The sequence below is a fragment of the Pygoscelis adeliae genome, unplaced genomic scaffold (assembly GCF_000699105.1).
Source record: "Pygoscelis adeliae isolate BGI_AS28 unplaced genomic scaffold, ASM69910v1 Scaffold36, whole genome shotgun sequence".
Taxonomy (NCBI): domain Eukaryota; kingdom Metazoa; phylum Chordata; class Aves; order Sphenisciformes; family Spheniscidae; genus Pygoscelis; species Pygoscelis adeliae.
The window spans coordinates 3,264,780-3,287,739 of record NW_008824934.1 but is presented as its reverse complement, the minus strand read 5'-3'; the positions used below and the strand labels follow the sequence as shown (position 1 = coordinate 3,287,739).

At 38.1% G+C, this 22,960-nt stretch overlaps 1 protein-coding gene across 2 annotated transcripts in view; it reads right to left on the bottom strand.

Moving 5' to 3' along the window:
- The window catches only part of LOC103917975 (kinesin-like protein KIF1B), a 110,763-nt gene extending 88,822 nt beyond the window's left edge, over window positions 1-21,941 (bottom strand). Inside the window, exons 1-4 of one of the 2 annotated variants that reach the window (XM_009325203.1) lie at window positions 21,782-21,941; window positions 20,456-20,642; window positions 2,754-2,830; window positions 294-473 (exon numbers count right to left, since the gene is read on the bottom strand). In XM_009325203.1, the coding sequence (XP_009323478.1) occupies window positions 294-473; window positions 2,754-2,830; window positions 20,456-20,561 (363 nt within the window). In that variant the 5' untranslated portion in view covers window positions 20,562-20,642; window positions 21,782-21,941. The remainder of the gene's footprint in view (window positions 1-293; window positions 474-2,753; window positions 2,831-20,455; window positions 20,643-21,781) is intronic. The other variant, XM_009325202.1, reaches the window with a different exon arrangement.
- Window positions 21,942-22,960: the final 1,019 nt, after the last annotated feature.

Below are 22,960 nucleotides of genomic sequence, written 5' to 3'. Positions count from 1 at the left end.
CAGAGAAGGAGACAAGAAACCCAGTGAATAAGACATCTTCATTTACTAGTTTGCTGGGGAAGTGGAGAAATTGGATGTAGGAAAAATATACAGAGTGTATAGCACAATTAAAAAAAAAGTAATAGAGGGAAAATTACTTATAATGCTCTTTCTCCCCAGTAGCTTTCTTTCACTTCAGAAGTAAGCTGTGGTTCTCTGTTAACTGTTATTGCAATATAGAAAGAGCGTATCAGCAAGCGTGTATCTGAACACGCTATAAAAAAAACAAATCCCCTTTCTGGGTTCTGTTCTACCTGGGGGATTATGCCTGCTTGGCTCTCCTCCTGCTTGCCCATCATTGTGTAGGACTTCCCAGCTCCAGTTTGTCCATAGGCAAAAATGCATACATTGTAGCCCTCAAAGGCATGCAGCAACATCTCCTTCCCAATATCATTGTACACACGGCTCTGAGATGCAAAGCAGGGATCTTCAGGCTGAAAAGACATGAAAACAGCATGAATACAGTCTTATCCTATCATTCAAGTAACATTTCAAAAAGCAACTGGATTTTTTTCTACTTCTATCTTGTGGGTCAATCCCTTAGGAAGAGGCAAATGTGGCACATTTTTACACACAGCTTTTTCCCAAGGCAGTACCAGCTGGAGAAGAACGACAATGACAACCCTTGCAGGACCACTCCATCGCTGCTGAGGAAACAATCTGCACAAAGAAACCAACCAATTCTGTTTTGTGAACATTGTTGACACTACTGGAAAAGTTTTGTGCAAGATCACTGACAAACCAGATCCAGAGTGTTTGGGAGGAGGGGGACGGGGGGGGAAGTAGAGTTCATAGGGTCAATACAAAGGAATAAAGGGCTGGAAGCTACAAAAATCCCAGGCTGGCTGGTCTTGACAAGGACTCTGAAGGGTAGCACAGGGAAAAGAGAAGCAAAAGTTGCTTAGGTTTATTTTGTTGGGGGTGGGGGGTGTTTAAGATTAAAAAAATGTAAACAAACCATTAGAATGACCAAGTTTTTCTTACAGCTGTCCGATTCCACTGTCTAATCCAATCCAGGTTTCTATTTACAACCTCACTGGTGACTACAAAATCTCTAAGTATGTCAATACATATTCAAATTAGCAAGTAGCTGAACTGGTCAAGGACAATGTATCAGAACATTTTTCTATGGCTAAACTCAAGGTTAGCAATAAAACTGAAATGTAACAGTTAAAAAAAAAAAGCTACTTTAAAGCAATTTAGCCCAGTGATAAAACAAACAAAAAAAATCCACTGCAGATGCACCCAATGATGGAAATCTGTATAAGGACAAAGCAAGTTATCACCTTCAAACACTCAACTGAAAAGTTTGTTACATTTTGAAAAGAGGCACCGCTGCACATGCAATGAAAAAAATCGCAAGATAAAAATGTCAAAAATACATTGACATTTTTAACACTTGCCAGATCTCAAGGCAAATACAGAACCTGTTCAAAACAAAACTTCATGAATTGTAGAAATTTTAAGTGCTGCATTTCAAGCACTCAGGCACTGCACTGATCAAACTCCAACATCCAGTCACGAGAGGCAATCCAAGATGCAGCTCCAGGCATGGTACAGGATACAAAAATACTGAGAGAAAGCTGGATTCAGTGTATATGCTCTTTCTTCTGATGTCCTCTCTCAATTATTTAGGAAAGTCCTTGGTAAATATACTTGAAAAAGTCATCATACTAATGATTATCTACACAGATGTTTTATGTTGCACAAACCGGAAGAGACGGCACAGACAACATAGCACTGAAACTTGATTTTGTAGGAGTATGTCACTACATTGTATGCGACTGGTATTCTTAATCTAGCATTTCTCTCTTCCTGAAATGTTGGATTTTAACATTACTTGCTTCTGGAATCAGGACAAATTCAGCTGTGCTAACATTCTAATGCTGGGCTCAAGGTTTTATCAGACCAGTTCCTTTCCTTGATGCTGCTTATCTGCTAGTTTTCAGGAATTATGTTCATAATGTTCCTCTGACTGATCCTGTAATCCACTTGCATGGCTGCTCTGGAAGATTCAGTAAAAGAGCTGCACAAATTCAAGTTTTTCATCATGAAAACAATCTTGTTGGCCACAGCTTTGCTCAGAAATATTGTCTTATTTCCAACATCCAAGTTACTAAAATTGATCTTAGTGAAATGCATTATTGCTTCTTTCTATATCTTTTGAGATAATAAGGCAGTGGAGGGGTAGAGGGCAGAACAACACAGTTCTGCTGCAGAACAATTACTGGAAGTCAGCAAGACCTTAGCACCGATTTGCAGGAGGGTGGGGCAGAGGAGCTAGATGAGAGTTTACTGCTTTTGCAGCTATTGGAAACGTGGATCACTATCTCTTCCAGGTATGCTAAGGGAACCCAGGCCACATCTCTCCTTGAACTGTAAGAACTTGAGCAACTTTCACTTGTCTAAGAGCAAAACTGAATTAACTGTGTTTCACATGCATCCTTAAAATACTTAGAACAGAACATCGTTGGAGAATATTTTAAGTAATCTTTCAAATATCCACAACTTGTTATCAAACTCCAGGAGCTTAGCTTTCTGCTCGCCCCCGAACAGGAAAAGACAACATACAATGACAAGCTTTTAACCTGAATGAGGGCGAGCGAGACAAGTGCAGAAACATCTGACAGGGCTGGCATGATCAGAAGAAGAGAATTCAGTTAAATCAAGCCAGTCAACAAAAAAAAATATGGTCTTCTTGTAAAACAACTTACCGATGTGTGGGACCAATAAGAGTAGTCAAAGCTGAAGGACTTTGGTGCTTCCTTAGGATTCTTTGGGTTGATAATACCTACAAGAAAAAAATTCAAACTCTTAGCTAACTTGACATTTAGAAGCATAATTAATGAGCTTGCTGACCCTCAACTTAATCTGTGAATCTGAGTATTCACAGAGTTGCCACACTGCACAGGAGTAATAAGATAGAAGTAATAGGCTCACAGCTTCCTAACATGGTATTTCTGTAGGCCTTATTTGAAATAAGTCAAGGAAAAAAATTCCTAGAAGGAATGCTGCTGCTAAACAAAATTCTTCTATTGGACAGAAAGCCAGAAGTAAGTCATCCTGGTCCCTTGGCTTTTAGAATGGGACAGGCTTTTAGGATTTGAGGGATATTAGCAAGAAGGAAGATCCGAAACACTAAGAATTCAAGAATCCCTGCTGATTTCATAGCAGCACGACTCAAGTCTATTTTGAAACACATGTTACACAGTACAAGAGCTCACTGCAGAAGGATTTTCTTTAAGAAGCTCAGTATTTTCAGGGCATGGAAGAAGATATGAAAAAAGTTGGATCTACAGACATTTCAGCGATTATCTGCATAGTTTATTTCAATGTTCTTTTACATGCACAAAGCCCACAGACAGATTTTTAATAGGACTAACATTAACTGAACCAACCAAATTACTGGTAAATGTTCTTACTGTATACAGCCACTGAATCCCACAGTGACCCCCAACCAACTTGTATAGTTTTTCTCTTTGGAACGTCCATGTAATATACAACGGCCCTATGATGAAGTTCACACACACACAAAAAGCCAGAATGAAAAAATGCTTGTGTGTAGTTCCTATGTTATAGCCTTTACAAGCCCCATGCAAAAAGCTGACCTCCAATTGCCTTTTCAGCTCTTGCAATCCTTGACTTAATTTTCTTTCCAAGGTATTCATATATAAGAATCTAATAATCTTCACGTGAGTTAAGTCACTGAACACTTTACAAATACCAGAGTAAACATGCTTTGCAAAAAAAACTTGTTTTTTCTTCATATCAGTACATCTGTAAATTTTATGCTTTCCTTTTCTCAGATCCTCTAATTCTTTCAATATTTGACCCACACACGCACATTCCCCACAATTAATGAAAGCTCTTCCAGATACCTTTTAGGTTGTTGGTTTTGTGTTTTTTTTTCTTTCCCAGCAACAAAACAGCTTCCTATAACCTTTGCCTGGGGGCGGGGGGGCCACGGGTAAGACACAATGGATTCAGCAGTCATTTTAATGGCATATGGAATGTCTGTAGTTTCTGTATTCCAAGGAGGGTAATATATAAGCACAGCTCTTGCTGCAGAAATGAATCTCTACTGCTTTCTTCTTTTCAGTACTACAGTGCTGGAAATACTTAAATCTATTATTTCCAGCAGCTGTTTTCAACACCATCTGTGTAAGTAAGGACTGTAAAAAGGCATACTCTTGAGGGTATCAAAATTAGGTAAACCACCTTAGATTTACACATACCCATCTGCACCTAAAGCAGCAATCTGCCTTTGGGAGTGATACACTAACTATGACACGTGCAAACAAAATCTACAAAGAAAGAAGCTATACAAAGGTGGTGACAGTCTCCCTGGGGATGATTTACATCCTGATACCAGTCATCCTAAACAAAGGATGCTTATTTCTCACATATTCATGCCAGTTAGGCTATGCTTTGGGAGACGGGGGCTTCTCCCTTTCCTTCTGTGATAAATAAAAATTGTAACACCCGCATCTTTACCATTTCAAACATGAACTTAACATCATGTTGCACCAAAATCTCTGAAAATGTGGTTACAGAATCCCCATTAAAATTAGATCACTCCTCTACCAGATGCTGTGTCCCTGAGCAGGGCTGTTGTCCAAAATTACAGTGTGGAGAAAAGATCAACGTCTGGATTGCAAATAGCAACAGTTGCTACTCTATTTCTTGTGGCCAACTCCATTTCACTTGGATGCACCTTGTGCTGACATTCTTGCCTTATAAAAGCTGACAAGACATGCAAAGCCAATGAATAATGTGCCTTGCACCAGTCAGTGTCAAATGGCAAAAATGCTTGTGGCTTTGGATAGCAACATGGGCATCAACACATAACAAGCTGGTAACCTAAGCAATCATATATGGCTTTAGTTTCCCTTTGCTAGTTTTGACCAAACAGCAATACATCTACAGCACACACTATTACACCAGTTCTAAAGTTAAAGTGAACAAATAACAAATCCCAGAAGACAACTCCCCTGCCCTTAAATCCCTTTCAGTGTATTCCAGACTGCTACAATTCAGCAGCTTCTCATTTCTCATTCAATTATTTAACATCAAAGCTCTGAAAGGTAAAGAGGAAATAATGCCTTGTACCCAGAAGCTGCTATCCAAAAAAGCAGTACAAATGAAAACCAATCTCCACATTAGTTCAATGTAACAACCTTTGGGGGTTAACTACATTATTTTCTTCAATTGTTTTGGGCTATAAGGTCAAGGGAAAGTAATCTAACCATTAAAAGCAGAAAAAAGCAGCAATAAATACAGCCCATTCCTATGTACTAGAACCTATTCCTATGTACTGCGTAACAATTCTAAGCAGATAAATTAAAAAAAAAAAAAGTATTGCCAACACCTCTCCTGACAATATACATTCTGTTGCTTAATCTCAACAGCAAATCATTTCAACTCAAACTCTTGATACTAGTCTTGTGACAGGAGTCTTGGCTGGGGAAAGAGAGGAGGGGCTATATTGGTACATTGCATTTGCAACATAGTTCTGGAAATGGGAAACTCCTAGCCTGGAAAACTGTGAAGGGAATCAAGACAAGCAGAAGCCTAGCTACATCTTTGCTGACCAAGAAACATGTTTTTAACCACAATCTAAAAACATGCATTGGTTACCGAGTGTCACATCGGTGCAGTTTTACTTTAAGGTGCAAATGCAATCACAAAAGAGAGCTTTGATCTCACTTATTTACCTCATGGCATGATTGATTTGTCTTGTCTTAGACTCAATAGTGAAATAGCAAGTATTCATCATTTTTTTCTTTTCCATTTTTGTATTGTTGTTGTTAGGCAAAAAGGACATTTCTCTTGGCCAAGGCAAAGCTGCACCTGGTCTCTCCAAGGAAACAAGAGTTAAACTGGCTTCTAAGATTCAGAAGGCAATTTCTGTTTCTGTGTCAGAAACAGAACAAGCAGCACAGATTTCAGTATTATTCAAAACCAGGTTTAATGTCAAAATACACATTTCCCATTAGTTGTTTTTAAAAAAACTAAAAATCTCTAGGAAAAGTCCTCCACTTCCAAAAAGAAAGCAAAGCCGCCAAACATTTAATCAGAAGGATAGCTAGTTTTCCCCACTCAGCTCACTGTGCATAAAGGCACATTGACAGCCCATGAAAGACAAGATCTCTAGCTATGCAACAGGCTTAGTGTCTGGAAAGGCACTACAAGCTTGCCATTACAGCTTCATCCTACTTGCTTCAAGCTTAAATTTGATCCATCACATTTGTGAAGAGTGAAGTTCAGGCTCCGTGATTTATGCAGTGGTTCCACTCTGCCCCATTTTTTTTTTTTAAGCCATTTTTTATTATTTTCTTAGACAGGCTTTCCTCAGCTCCTATTTTGAAAACTACTTTCTAGGATGCATGTTTTTGCAAAGCATATCTTGAGAAGCATATCAGGAAAGGGAGATTAACATGCAAGAAGGCAGCTCCGTCAGAGATTGGGAATGCAGCTGCCTGGCCAAAACCTTCCACTGCAGCAGGAACAGGTCAGAGAAAACCTCCTGGCTGCCAGGAACTCTGCATGCTGTCCCTCTCTACTGTGATCCAGACACAGGCTTTTCACTCAGTTTCTAGTCCAAGCCTGAAGTCTATCCCCATTCCTGTTTCTTACACAGAGTCTACATCCTCCATTTTCAGAATCACTGGTTTAACAGAATTCTCAGTCTGTCTACAAATGAATCCAGCAGAGCTGACTGATTGAGAAAATACAAGATTATGACCTCAACGGATTTCAATCGGACTGAAACCTTCTTCATTTGGAACACTGAGCACCAAGTGGGTAGCTACTAGCATGAGTCATGTCTCATGTGGTCCGAGTTTGAACCAACTGATCAGATACACAATAATGTGAGATAAGACACCTGAAAGAAGATGGTGAGGCAGCTAAGAAACCAGGAATTCAAACTGAAGTAACTGACTTAACTTGAAGGTATCTATCGCACCAAGCATCTTCTTTGGAGGTACAAGCAAATCCATACCTAGCTACTTTTAAAGGAAGCTAATGGATATTTCTGAAGAAATTAAAAGACTTCTTATAGTACAGGTAAGCTTTATCCTAAAAGTTCATACGCCAAATTGGAAAAAAAAAAAGGAACGATCATGCAGAAATTGGACTGAGTGGTCAACATTGATTTTATGTACCATGTTATTCAGCAAGCTGTTTTCAGCTGAACAAGGAAACAAATAGAATTAAAAAGTAAGAGGACTGTTTCCAGTGTCTCCAATACCCACAAGAACACTAAAAGCTTTTCAGTTATTCTGTTTGTTTTTTAAACCATGCAAGGCCAAGATGAATTGTATTAGTGAATCATGAAATAGGTTGTCATCTATCTCCTCTCACCACGGCAGACTCACGGCATGGTACGCAAGCTAATAGTTTAATTACAGAGCCTCAGGAAATGAGAAAGGCAATAAGGCAGACGATCACAGCAGGAACACATTAATGGCCTTTTTATCTTACAGAATAAATTTGTTTATCTGCTATTTCAAAGGTCCAATGTGGCAATTAACTCTTCTGTTTGCAAACTGACACTAACGCTTTGTACTGCAGCTATAATTAGTTACCATCAGCATGGCACCGTAGCAACTTTGAATGTTGAGTTAGCCTAAGCAGCCAGTTTCTGAGAAACTCAATCCCTTTTTCAGGCCCCTTGCTTCACCAAGAGCCAACTTCTTAGGTCATGTGGAATCTTTCAGCTTTCCACAAGTTAAGGTTTCTGCATCAGAGACTGGAAGGGATATTTTACAAAATCACCATCTCCTATACCATTGCTACTGAAAAAGGTTACACGCGTAACTCAGAAATGTGGTGTCCTGGTTTCGGCAGGGATAGAGTTAATTTTCTTCCTAGCAGCTGGTACAGTGCTGTGTTTTGGATTTAGGATGAGAATAATGTGATAACACACTGATGTTTTATACTTAATAGAAACTAAGTCAAGGACTTTTCAGCTTCCCATGCTCTGCCAGGTGCACAAGAAGCTGGGAGAGAGCACAGCCAGGACAGCTGACCCAAACTGGCCAAATGGCTATTCCATACCATATGACATCATGCTCAGTATATAAGCTGGGGGGAGTTGGCTGGGGGGCAGTGATCACTGCTCAGGCACTGGCTGGGCATCAGTCGGCGGCTGGTGAGCGGTTGCATCACTTGTTTTTCCTGGGTTTTGTTCCTCTCTCTCTCTCTCGTCATTTTACTTTTCATTACAATTTATTATTTTATTTCAATTATTAAACTGTTCTTATCTCAACCCACGAGTTTTTCTTACTTTTGCTCTTCTGATTCTCTCCCCCATCCCACCGGGGGAGTAGGGGGGGTGTAAGCAAGTGGCTGTGTGGTGCTTGGTTGCCGAATGGTGTTAAACCACGACACGTGGAAAGGATGAAACAAGTTGAAGATACTATTTTCCTATTGCAGTGTCTAAAAACTCTTCCGGGATCAAAGCAGCAACCACAGTTTGGGTTAATGTCCATCGTTTACCTTTGGAATGGAAGGCTGAGAAAAAGGCATGGGAATAGTCATATTTTAAAAATATACTCCACAGATTGTTGATTTGGTTGAGGGAGATAAATGCCCATATTATTCCTTTTCTTTATTTGAATTATGAATTTCCAGAAATTTTGAATAATATGCTTCATAAGACATAATTTTTACATCCGTTTTCTACCTTGGTAAGCAAATAGAGTAAGTAGAAGTGATTACGTGTCATAAATTGATATAAAATTCAAATAAAAGTGGACTGTGTGAACAGCTATGAACCATTACCATGTAATTTGAAGCAGTTTATTAAATACCCACTGCCATCCCAACCTAGAGACACAGCTTGCATTTTAAAAGCTTATTTCTCCTTACAGTTATATAGTAAGCCATACAGAGCTGCTTCACACCATCTGAGGTGCCTCTAAGCAGGAGTAATCCACATATTCTCTGAAGCTCAAATCATTTAAACAATTCTTTTTAGCACCTTAGCTGTTTAACTTGGGTGGGATTTTTTGATACCTGTAAACTACAAATGTGAGTTTTATATATCACCGACCAAAAGGTAAGGAAACCAACAGTTTTATAACAAATTTCTTCGCACCAAATAACCTAAAATTTTGTATCATTACATAAGACCCACATAGTTTAACTATTTAGTCCTGTACAGGAGAACTATATAGTAGGAGCAGTACAGCCTAATAAAAGATAAGGAGAAAGTGGGAGCACAATCAATGAAGGAATTATAATTTTAGATGTGCTGTATCAACAGTAATAAACCAATCTCCACAAAACCTTTGGATTTTAACACGCCCTTACTTAAACAGGCAACTTCATTTCTTGGCATAAGGTACTTCCACAGTCCTTCCTACTTGTTCCTTAATTAACATTTTTCAAACCATCCACCATCTGCTTTATCAGCTAGCACAAAAATAACATACACTTTCGACCTTTCAAATCTATGAGATCAAATTCATTGCTAGTTTTTAATTTTAGCAAAAACTGTTAGCAAACTTTGAAAGACCACTTCACTATTGAAACAGTACCCATATATTTTGTAATATGTATTATTTTGCATTCCTATTGTCATTTTGGACATCTAATTTTTTTTTTTTGCCTTACAATCCAATCCTGCTTTGTTGAAGCTGAAATTCAAAAAGGACACCTCATACATGCACTTTATTTCACAATTATAACCAGACTGTGGAGCACAACAGAGAGCTGATGCAAAGTTATAGTCTTCTGGGATACTTTCAACTGGAAGCAGCATTCTCTGACTTCTCACCCCTTCCTAAACATATACACAAACACATTCCCACTTCAAGCCTTTATTTCTGGACTTACACTTCCATTCTCCACTAAAACTAACCAAGTAAACAGACAGTGGGAAACCTACAGAGAAGAAAAAAAGGAGAAAAAAAAAAAAAGCCAAGCAAGCTCAGCCAAGATCAGCCCCCTCATTCCATTCCCATCTACTCAGCCACATAAATATTTTTGCAGGCACAAAGAATGACCAAAACTACTTCTTAACCACTTAAATTTCATGTCAGATTATAATGACACTGAATTTGCAGTCCAAGCCTAATCTGTTTTCATCCCAGTCAGCACTGCTCCTCAAAACGTCACAAGTTTTGCAGGTTAGAAATTATCTGCAGTTCAGTATCTGGGGGTCCAAGCAATTCTTTCTAATAAGCTCTTGGAATAGAGAGACAGAGTGCAAAGCACATGAGAGTTAAGAATTGAATTTTTTCTATTATCCCTCATGGCATTCAAAGTCAAGTCACTAGATTCAACAGCTCCACCTCTGTTAGTGATCAGACTCATATTGCAGGGCATCCTGCCATCAGACATGCCACATATTAGTCACTGCAGGGTACTCAGTGAAGAACTGGCTAACTGCAATTTGCCCTTCAGATAAACACCAGCAGACAGAATTAACTTGGGCTAAATCCTGGGATTAGCTGATATACAGTCTGTGCTTGGGAGGGGAGGAGGAGGGAGACAGACTGATAGATTAATATTAACAGAAAAAAAAAAAGCAACAAACTATCAGTTGCCAATCAGAAATAAAACCCAGTAATGGTGAAAGTTAGGTATGGAACTGGAGAAACTGAACTTCCATCATCTGCGCAATACAGCCTGATTTCTGTCATTTACATCTTCCATTCCCATACTGCTACCACATCTGTCATTGCTGAAGGCACAAAGCCTCTTTAATTTCTACATATGAAATAAAATGAGGTTTCATCTCGCAGAAGAGGCTTCACACCAGCCTCAATAATTCTCCTACTGGCAGCAGTAACCTACACAGAGCACACATTCCTACCAAATGCCAACACATATTAAGAGATAACAGCTAGCAAAAAAGGCACTGTCCTGTCTTCACTTTTGTTCTCATTAATCATCGGTAAAGGAATAGGCAGAAATTTTCAAAAAACGTGCTAGTCTAGACAGAACTTTGGAAGGGGTAACATTTGGGGAAACAAATACCAAATAATTCATTTCTGTGCCTTCTTTAAACTCTATTTGAATCAATATAAGCAATAGTTTTATTTTACGATGTCTGAATAATCAATTTAACCAATATCAAAGATCTGTGGCTTTCAGAATTGACTCCACAAGACCAAATTAACATTAAATATACAGTCTCTTAAAATGCATGGGTCTGGAAAATATATCTGCGCCATCTGTAGACTGGAATGACAACAATGAGAACATGTTCGTTACTGAGAGCAGGGTGGAGCAGACATTCTTTATTTGTTGGAACGTGAATAACACCCCAAAGACACGTTTAATACAGGCTCCTTTCCTAGGCATACGTTGCAATCAGATATATGGCTATACTGTTTTTATAAGACAGACTTTCAGGGTTGTTATTACAAGAGATAAATGAAGGGAAATGGACACTTCCAGCTTGTAAAGCAGCGCTTGCTTTTCAAAGCATTGTTTGCATTTTTCAAATCATTAAAAGGGAAGGAAACCAAGTAGAAGCTAAGAACAGCTCATTTGGAATTCAACCGGATTCTCTCCCCACTGTGGAATTTCAACCCTGTACTGGGAGAAAGGTTGGATGGGGGAGGGAGTTAGGCTCAATAGCACCAGAGAAAAGCAAATGCTTGCTCACAGAAGCTGCTAGAAAGCCACTCTCATCCTCAGCTGCTCTTACAGATCCAAGTGCTATAAATACCATCTCTACAGCTGGTGTTCTGGGAGAACAGCATGCCAGCAGGCTTTGCACCAAGCAGGAGCTAGTCGAACCATACTGTTCTACCTATCTGAAAAGCTGAACCAAAACCATTCCAAAACTTCCATTGTCAACTGATTACCTGAAAATGTCCTATCGCAGAAGATGCATGTCAGGTCTATGTATGCAGTTGGCTAAGCACTTGGAGTTGAGCTGAATTCTTTCCTCACATGTTTTCTGGTTCAAGACAGATAAAACAGTATCTCCCTTCACCCCCTGCTTTTACTTGACTACATCTCCAAGAGCCAATGGCCTTCTCCAAGGGCCATTTTGACCTTCAGACACATGCCAGGACTACATTAAGAGGACATCATGTAGCACTGGAATCCTGGGGAGTCAGTTCTGCCAGCCTCAATATCTTTAAGAATTGGATATTTTCACTACATGAATCCTTTAAGTAGTTCCCAATTTGCATTTTCTTTCCTTCTATTTGCATACCGAAAGGTGGCACATTATTTAAGCATTTCATCAAAAGAATCATCTCTAAAGCCCTAGTTCTGTGTCAGTGGGCACCAATTCTGAAGGGGCAGCATTTCAAACGGTTTACTCACTGCCGACAGAAAACTTTTCTGGGTTCATTAGTAACATTATCTCTCTCTACTATAGTTCTGTACTAACTCCCTAACAGTTTTTTAAATGTAGTCCAACTGCATTTAACATTAGCTGGAACATCCTGCCATCCCACAGTCTTGCTCCAGGCCCATTATTTGTACCTCTAACATTTAAAAATCATTAAATGTTCATCTTCTCCCACCTCCCTGAAGTCATCTTCCAAAATAATTTTTTCTTTTTTTTTTTTTTAACTGTGCAGAATTAACACTTCTAAAGTTATTTTTATACAATCATGAGAAAACCTTTAGAAGGAAAACCCAGCACCTAAAGAAATTCCAGTATTTTTTTTCTTCTCCAAAAAAATATTCAAGACTTGTAACAAAACATATGAACTGTCAATATTGCAGGGCATTTCTGAATGTGATTAAGACAGACTTATGGACAAGCAACAGAAATCCCTAACCCTGCAAAACACAAAGAGCTCTAATGTTCATATGTACAGTCTTTGCTTGTTGTCTGTGTTCAGCATTACCTCTGTTACCATTTTATGACTCCCACTCCTAGGATGACCCAGTACTGTTAAAAAAAACCTAAAGAAGCAAAAACCACTCCCCACCAAACACCACTCCTGGAACAACTATTTAAAGAGAATAGCAATTGCCTCCATTTGCTCTTTGAAACAAACTTGCATTCAAGCCTTCTCTTGACTGTTACAGGACTTGCAACAAATGTAGTAATTCGTAGCAGAAGAGTCATCAGAAGAACTTGGGTAATCCCAACTACGGTGACTTCTTTAACTTGTCTTTCAAACCAGTTCCCAATTCAACCTCAACTGCAAGACAATTCATGCATCCTCCACATGACACACAATTTATCTTCCAATAAAACAGCCTGTTTTGATAACACACCTACCACGAATGCAATGTAGTATTAACATATTGGACAAGCATTCATTTAGTTTTAACCACAGTTACGAGGATTTACAGACCAGAAAATCAGGGTAGGGGTCAAGTGACTTTCCTCCACTGCTGTTTATTTGCCCAAGATGAAAGCATAAAAAAATTGGAAACACTTTAAAAAAAAAAAGAAAGAAAAACAAGCTATATGTGGAAAAAACAAAAAACACTACACAAGACATGCTTTAAGAACCAATGCTTTTTGGCAGGCACAAATCATCAGAAATGGGGTGTGCTTATTTTTTTGAGATATCTAAAATTTTTCGTTTTCAGAAGACAGATTGAGAGTGAAGACTGAAATCTATCTATGAAAATGAATCCTCCCACCTATTCTATACTTTCATTGAAAATATCTCATCAAGAGAAGAAAAAAAAGTAAAGTTATTAGGTAAGACAACTACAATGAACTCTTTTGCTTGCCTTTTCTACCTATGTACAATATGCTACATAAATTCCCATTACTTTACTATCTACATGTACTCAGTGCTAGTCTAAATAAAAGCCGGTTTCTTACAAGGACTTTTCTCAACAGTAATTTAGACCAAAGATTATTTCCATGATACAAGTTCCTTAGTGAAACTATCCAATCTATGCTTACAGAATACTACTGCAGGGGGAGGAAAAAAAGAAAAAAAAAAAAAACAAAACACAACACCTTATTATTCTCCCGAAGGCATACACACACACACAATAGGGTTTCTTTTCCATTCAGTGTGTCTTTTCATTCAGAAAACAGTTAAAAATTAGATCAGAACAAAAAAGATCAGCAAACCATACTCCGCCACCCTCCCCTTTTAGGATTAAGCTTCATTGGAAGAGGTTACTACTTTTTAGAGCTACATAACAATGAAAAAGGCAAAATTTAACAATATCCCCTGCCAATGTATACCAATAAAGTACTGGCTGAATTACTGATGAGGTTACCTTGCTCTATGAATCTTTCGATAGTTTTGACTTTTGTATTATTTTTTTAATATCAGCAATTTTAGTATTACATTTCAAATATCACTAATTTGGAAAAACATGCCATAAATCAAAAGCCTTTTAAGTTAAGTCCTGCTTTCCCACCCATTTTTATTTTTCTCCAGAACAATTAAATAAAGCAGGACACATCTTAAAAGAAAAAAAAGAAAATTAAAGAAAACTCCCAAACAGGAAGGAAACTTAAATTAGTTGGGGGTTTTTTGTTTGGTTGGTTGGTTTTTTTAATTTAAATGTTTAGGTTTTCGCCAGCAGTTTAGCAACCTTAGGAAGGAGGGGGAAAGAAAAAAAAAAAAAAAAAACATTAGAAGAAAAATATTTTTTTCCTCGACCTCTACAAATTAACTCCAGAATGCCTTACAAAGTTTTTCTGATGCCAAGGATGCCTGCTTGAGAACCTAGCTGCCATATGTCTACAGCAGCAGCTGTGACTATTGTTACCGGCAGATGGGACTGCTCCACTGTGCCTATTTTCATCAGACATCCAATACCTTAAGCAGTCCACAACAGAACCTTCCAACATTACCGAGCCACAGAGACTATCACTGAGTTAAAATCCAAACAGGTAATTTTCAGTCCTAACCTGAGGATCCAGTTGCGCTCATATCTTTCTAGATAACCTAGACTGTGCAGGCACATTTCTATCTGAATATGGTTTATGGCAAATCAGAATATACAATAATCTCAGTGAACTATAGTTTGAGAACTTTGTTTTACTCTGCCACTGGCACCCACAAGATGCTAAAACCTATTTTCATTCATCTAGTGCACAATTAATGTAACATCAATTGCAGAGGACATAATCCAAGTAGGATACTTCCTTATTTCCCTGCTTCATTAGTTTAGTTTTCTACATATTTACTTAGCTTTTTAAAAGAATAAGCAAGCTGGACTCTTTGCTAGCAATGAATATCTAAATGCTACCTTGTAGCTACTAGCTTGAACCTCAGCTTCATTTTTCATTTGTTTTTATTTATGCATTATTTATTTACAGACAGAATTATCAAATCACTTCCACAAAAAAAACCCAAACAAACAAACAAAAAACCCAGAAAAAAACACAACACTAGAGAAGTCTTGAGGCACAGAATAGCTTAGCTTTTCATTTCAATAATCTGAGGCAGCAGCTGCAAACATTGTTTATATTTGTCACATTTGAAAACTGATACAAGAATGAGTACAAGAACTACTGACACACAAAATACTCTTAGATCTATAGCTCACCTTTCATCCCATGTACTACACAGCAGAATCTTTTCCCCCCCTCACCATAAAAACAGTAATTTATGGAGTGGACAGACAATAAGTAATCAATACATTGTAGGTAAGATGCCTTGGTGTAAACCATTCTGAACAAAAAAGTGAAAAAGCAGAAGTTAAAGACAAAACATATTCAATCAAGATATGCTGACAACCATGATCTATTCTTGAATAATTCATTTCAAAAAGCTGCTTGTGAGTTTGACCTAGAACACAATAAACCACCTACCCAGTAATTTAAAGAAAATAAATTTTCAAATTTATTTAAAGACTGACAAAATTAAACAAAGTTATCTTAGAGGAAAAGACAAAGTGTTATTTCAGAAGTTTCAGTGTTACAATATTAGATGGGATTTTAATCAATAAACCACCACCATAAAAAGCAGCTTAAAAGTCCACTGATGCCAAGTTTCACTTGAAAATATTCTGTAATAAGCAGAATATGAAACAAACAATATATTAGGCACTGTCAAGCTAACCAATAGTAAGGACTGCTAACAGAGGGATCACCCTAGGGAATTAACTACCGATATGAAAAGTCATCAGAGCCCACTAACTTTTCCCTTCTCTCACTAGGGACCCTGGCACGGCTGACTACACTATGGGCAATGCTACAAACACAGCTATACTGTGCCTAGTCCTGAGTAGGTATGTGCATGAGACTTACAGGCATACATTCATACCTACTAGTGACCTCTGTACAACGGACAATATAGATACGCTCTTGAGAACATAACCCCAAATGAAAACAAAGCATTTAGGTCAATTGAATCCACTTGCATAGCAGGTGTTTTTAAAAACAAATCTTATTTTCCTTAAGATCATATCTAAGTGATAATAATAAAAAAACAAGGATGGTCTTTTCTTAAATGAATCCCACTCAGTTACTGTTTTGGTAGGGTTTTTTAATTAGTAATCTGATGGTGACATTACCTCTTCTTTGGAAAGTGTTTTACATTCCCAAAGCAACTTAAGTAGTAGGATTTTGCAGCTTCTAATTTCTGCCATCTTTAAGAATTCCTCTATTATCTCCTATTCTCCTACCCCCACTTCTCCCATTTCCACTGAAGAACTTTTGGCAGTATCATTCAAATGGATACCATCTGCAATTAGATATGATCTGAGCAGCGCAGGCCTTCTGCCAAAATACCAGCCCCTTAATGCAGTCAGCACATGTGACTTCAGCTGGACTGCAGAATTTCATTTTTGCAACATATATTTTAAAAACAGAAAGACTGACAATTCTTTAAGTGCAAGACACTGCATTACTGCAGATCAATACCTTTGCAACAACAGAGGGGAAAAAAAAAAAATCTAGTCTTGTCATCTTAGTATAGTAGACAAAAAAAAAAGGGGGAAAAAAGAGACAAACAGTATGTTTCAAGTACTGATTTCAAAATTCCCATATTTTGCATCCTTCTGACAGAAAAATAAAAGTCCCAATTACTCACAGCAACACACAATGTTAGGAGCACTTGAAGACCTTTGTAAGACCTCTCTTTTTCTGAGATTAAGACATATATAGAACTGTATTCAGTTACATTGCCATTTTTTAAACACTGAGAAATGATAAAGATGGAGATCTGCTATGGATCTTGATTAAAGACCTTGATCATCTATGAGGAAATGACATAAAAGCCAAATAGGATAACAAGTTAATTCCATAGGAGACCTCAAGTCCACAACAAAATTACACTTGTTTTGCTTCTCAGGCAAAGTTAAACTGTGTAACAAAATTGAGAATAAGCTTTCTAACCCAGAAGGATGTTTTGTTTTGCTGGCAAGCCCACGGTGAATGACAGGCAATCCCAAAAGCTGTAAACAGCCAAATTCACACAAAAACTCACAAACAAAAGCAGCACGTCAGGCTGTTGCCACCCTGGTGGCATTCTGACTTCAAGAATATACTTCATTATGGATGTCAAAAAACACTCCTTTTTTCATACATTCATTAAAAAACCATAAATGGAGTACACCTGTGATACACTTTATTATCTGTATCTCTATACTGTTTTCCTTAAAATAATCCTAAGCACTTTGCCTCAGTAACACTATAATGTAGTCTCTGCCTGTATCAGCCAGTACATTTACAAAACTCAGACTTGGACAAAGTTCAAACTCAGGACCCACAAAGGATTCGTAGAAGAGCTTCGCCAATCAATACATAGAGAATTAAAGTTCAAGTAACAGTCAAAATCCCTTCTTAGCTATCAGACTTCACACTGTCTCATGAATCCTGTTCATCACAGTAGTCCATTAGGCTTTAATTCCAAGATAAGGGAACTTGGAAGCTTAAAATAGTCACTACCCAACATATCACTGGCCTCTCAGATTTTCCTCCTGTCAACTTGATTAGTGCACAAAAGAAAAAATAACCTTCTCGGAGGCAAGATATCTAAGCCTTGATCATTTCACCAGCACATTTGAAGGTATGAAGCAGGAACTCCACAGGCTAGAATTACTACTGAATTCCCTTTATTTTGAAATTGCTGCATCAGATATGAGAGTCAGATACATTAATGTCACTTTGTAGTTAACTTTTAGCCAACAAGTTCAGAGCTTAATAATAAGGAGTTCAATAATGTAACTGTGAGGCTGCAAAGACTGAGAGTCATGAAAAAGAAAGAATCCTTGGCAGAAATAGAAACAGTACTTATGCCCCCGAATCTAACATGTAGCCTAAAAGCATACCAGAAGAATTTCAGCTTGAAGTTATGTGCACCAGACAACTTCGTTAGGAAGATTCTTTGGAGAAAAGATTTCCACTCAGGTTTTTTCCCCCCACCAAACAATGCCTTATTCATGTTTTTTATTATATGATCCTCTTCTGTTCAATGAGTAAAATTACTCCTCTTTCTATTGCTTTCTTCCATATTTCTCCTCTAAGAGGGAAATACAGGGAAAAAATAGCCCACACGTTTTAAGAACGTATAACTATTACAACCGATGATTCCTTTCCCACAGTCTGTAATAGCCCCTGATGACTTAAACCTGACCATCTGTCATATCACCCATCTTGTATCAGAGCCATAGGACTCTAAATAGAAGGCTACAGATCAGAACATTTCCAGAGCACAAAATACAGCAAAAGCTGTAAAGAAATTCCCAACTAGATAAATCAAGAAGTATTTTTCTCCTTTTGAAAGCTGATGCAGTTTCTTGAAAATGTAAGGGTCTTTGTAGTGCAGCTCTAGCATTCAGAAACAGAACCAGTGTTTTTTGTTAAGACCACGTCTCAAACTTAGATAGACAGATTGTCAGAGATTCACTGGTCACCCTTGTCGTTGCACCATGAACAAGCTGTTTCCACAGGCTCCTGGAGTTCAAAAACCTTGAGCATCTAAAATTATTGCTGTCGTGTCATGACAGTAAGTAAGTAAGTAAGCCAGCCTATTACAGTAGCACCCAGTGGTGCTGCTGTAGTTCAAGAGCTTGGTGGCAGTCCCATAACAAATGCCATCTAATGGAGCCTGTAGTTCCATTCTACGCTGGTTTGGTCTGAAAGTTGGCAGGCAACGTTGGGATACAAGGACCTGCTTCTACATGAGATGACTTCTGAACATTTTCCCCTCCCTCATTTTAAATGGAGATTTTGAAATCCAACCAAAAAAAAAAGTTTCTTCGGGCAATATTCCACATAAGGTCTAAAGATAAGGATTTACTGCACTGAAAAGCAAGCTCTCTTCTGTATGATAGCTCTCTTCCAATGAAACCATAAACATTGTATATAATTTAAGTGACCACAACCAGGACCTAAATTCCATTGCAGAAGCAGACTGAAGTACAACCTCGGCTAAAAAAAGGGAGGAGCCTGTATGAAACCTCCTTTGTATTAACAAGCATGAGTAAATACTCAAGTAATCAGACAGGAAAGTAACTCAGTGCTCTTGGAGTGTTACTTCCTACAACTACAGACAAGATGACTCAACTTGATTACCTAACAATGAAAAACTACTGTAAGAAGAGCAGTTTATAGGTATAGTTATTTGTCTACACAACCAACGACACTGCAGCAAATGGTATCAATACTGCCTCAACCTTAAGAAGCATGTAAAAAAAAAAAAAAACACCAAAAACCAAAAACAATCAATAAATGGTGTGCCCATATTCAGTTTCCTATAGAAGAGTCTTCTCCTCCAAATTAGACCCACAATAATTATTTAAGAACCCTAACACTTCTAATTGGTTAGAAAATAAGACGATTTTATGTAGCCTGTTATTTTCCCGTTGTTTAGACATCTAATCTGGAAAGCATAAAACTTGACATCCTTTTCCCCTCAGCTTTCTCACTCAAATCATGCTCCTAAACAAAGGCACAGACTGCAGAATAAGCACACCAAGAACTAAAGTACCAGACCCAAGCAGGAGTTATACCACAACAATTATCATGTGGTGGTCTGCAATGTATCCCTATATCTGTCAGTCCACATGACATTCCCACACACTGAAGTTAACAAAAAGGTTTTCACTTTGGTATTCTAATCTTTCTATAGAATTCTCAACTCACCACAAGCAAACACCATAAACAACTGCATCAAAATCAAGATACTTGTGATTTAGACTTTCTAGTCAAATTCAGAGACAATCTAGTTTGTAATGACAGCCTCAGAAGAGAAGATTCCATAAAAGAGTACTTCTAGATGATATAATGTACACAGTACACAGTTTAGTCTGACAAAAAGAGGAGGATTAAGAAGGGAGAGGAGAGGAGAGGAGAGGAGAGGAGAGGACTAGTCCTCTGGGGAAACAGGCCATTGTCTTCAGGTCCTTTTCCTGCAGGGCAGGGCAGGGCAAAGGGGAAAGGGGAGGAAAGGGAAAGGAAAGGGAAAACAAAAGAAAAAGAGGGGAGGGAGAGGAGAGGAGAGGAGAGGAGAGGAGAGGAGAGGAGAGGAGAGACTCCCTTACGAGATTAAAATAAACTTACTGGTTGAATTGCCTTGCATCTGGATGATACATTTGGATTCTTTGCTGGTTTCTCGGGAATTGAAGGGCCGGACCCGAACAGCCACTTTCACTGAAGCCCCCGACATTCTGGTTGCTTGTAGTGCAGTCAAGAAATTGAAAGTGAAGGGGTCAAGAGTGTTTCAAGTTATCCTTCTTGTTGGTGTTTTCTAAAGAGAAAAACATAATTTAGTTATTTACAGCTATTGCACTCAAGATGTTGATAAAATTAGGGAGGTTCAAGGTTGTTTGATAATTCAATTTCTGCTATGCAATCACCCTCCTGCCCCCAAAAGTTGTCACTTCAAAGACAGAACTGGAAATACACTTAACAGCACCTGTACACTGTCCCTCTCTACACTCACTCATTCTGAAGCAGTTCTTTTGAAGTGTACAAACATATTTGTTTTCATTACTTGGTTTTCTTCCCAGAAAGTAGGGATGCCAATACCAAAATGAAGATCTGGTTGCAACATGTGTTAGGCTTAACCTAACAATGATAATTTTAGCAGTGAAGATACAGCTACTTAGATTTCAGCATGAGCTAGCTACCATATACTACGTATCTAGGTTCTCTAGCTGTCAACCCTTGCTGCCACAATGCATTAGCAATAATATCAAAACTAACACAAGTGTGATGAGCCGTATCACACTGATTTTCAATACACACCATTCCAGAGAAAAGGGTGTACCCAACAATCTTAAAGAACCCTTTGCAGTCCTGGGAAAGTCCTCTTCTCAAAGGAAATAAAAACTCTTTAACTACTTGTATATCTAGTGATTAAAGGATACACTACTCCAAAAGGAAGAAGAGGAATCAAAAATTATTGCCTTCAGGGTAAATATTACTATCTATCTTCAGCAAATATTCACCAGTAAATTCATCTTCATTATCAAAATACTTGTTCAAATCCTACTGCATCCAAATGATGAAGCACTTTAGTTGGCAGGACACTGTCCCCAGTACCCAAAATCCAAACTTCAAGGCACATCTGAGACAGTATTGAAATGTAGGGTTAATAAGAGATTGGTTCAATTGTATTGTCCCTGACCAACCTTTTCCATTAGAAGAAAGTTTTTCAGTCAGTCTACAATTAAGCAGTTTAACTTACTGCCACAGGATCTGTCAGTACTGAACTTAAACAGACTCAAAAAGCAATATGATAGATTCAAAGAAAAAGCCATCAAGGTCTAGTAAAAAGCTACACCCTTGGCTAGGAAAGCCACCATGGCACAGACTCTCAGAACCTGGAAGACTATACTGAGAAAACATGATTACAGGGTTGATTTATCCTTATATTCTAAATACCTGCTACGGCCACTGCTGAAGACAGGATTCAGGGCTAGGTGAATCTCTGGTCTGACTCAATGCAGTCATTTCTATCTTGAATCTGAGTTAACATGGGCAGAACTCTACCGTGCGCAAGTCACCGTGCATGGCCCAGAAATCTTGACATCTTCTTTTCTGGTTATCTATACACCACATATCCAATGAAATGCTCATTTCAGGGTTGTAATCACAATGCCACAAAAGTACAAAACTTACTAGCAGATCTAAAGCAGAAGCATTTCAGCTCTAAAGTAAGTTCTACAGCTGGTAAAAAATAGTTATACATGCTTAATTCAAGTTATGACACATCTTCACACAGTACAAGAAGTTTTTAATAAAACTGCATTACTTCATTAATGCCATCACACGGTGAAGGCAGAAATTAAATTTACTCCACTAAGCAGAAATAATTTAAAGCAGTCCTTATTTTAGCAAATACCTGAGGTACCCCACCAGACTAGAAGAATAGGAATGTCTTTAGGAACAAGACAACTGAATTTCAATGTCAGAGGTACAGCAAACTGGTAGAATAATGATTCATGAGACAGCCACACAGTCAACTTTAGGTTAGCACAGAATTTTAAGAAGTTTCACTAAAAACTTAAACATAGAAGAGAGCAAAGTAGTAATGGGAATGAACCCGCATGATCTTCAAAGTTTAATGCAGATTCTGGGTTGTCTTAGAGGACTGCTTTATTCACTCTTGCTCAGAAGTGCCTACTTTTTTGTATAACAAAGTGTATCAAACATGTAACTTCATTATAACCTTCTTGAATATCTACTGTGTGGAATTTTTGCTCTTCCTTCTTATTATGACCCTTGCATAAGTACCCATGCCCTCACATGAAAGCTAAGTGACAAGACTAATCCTGATACATCCCAGCAGTATTATTCAACTGACGCTGAATATTGCTGCTAGGAAACAGGAATGTTACTGTATATGGCCACTAAGCATTCTGTTTCTGAAATACAATTTAAGAAATCCATCAAGTGCAAAATCTCTGTTATTATCAAGTTCATAGTAACACGGTTTACTTTGTCAGATTGCAGAAAGATGAGTAGGTGGAATTTTCATAGGGCGTAGCACATCATAGAAACTCTACCTGACATCAGCTTAGTGGCTCTCATCTTTCTTTTCCCCATCTATCCATACTAATG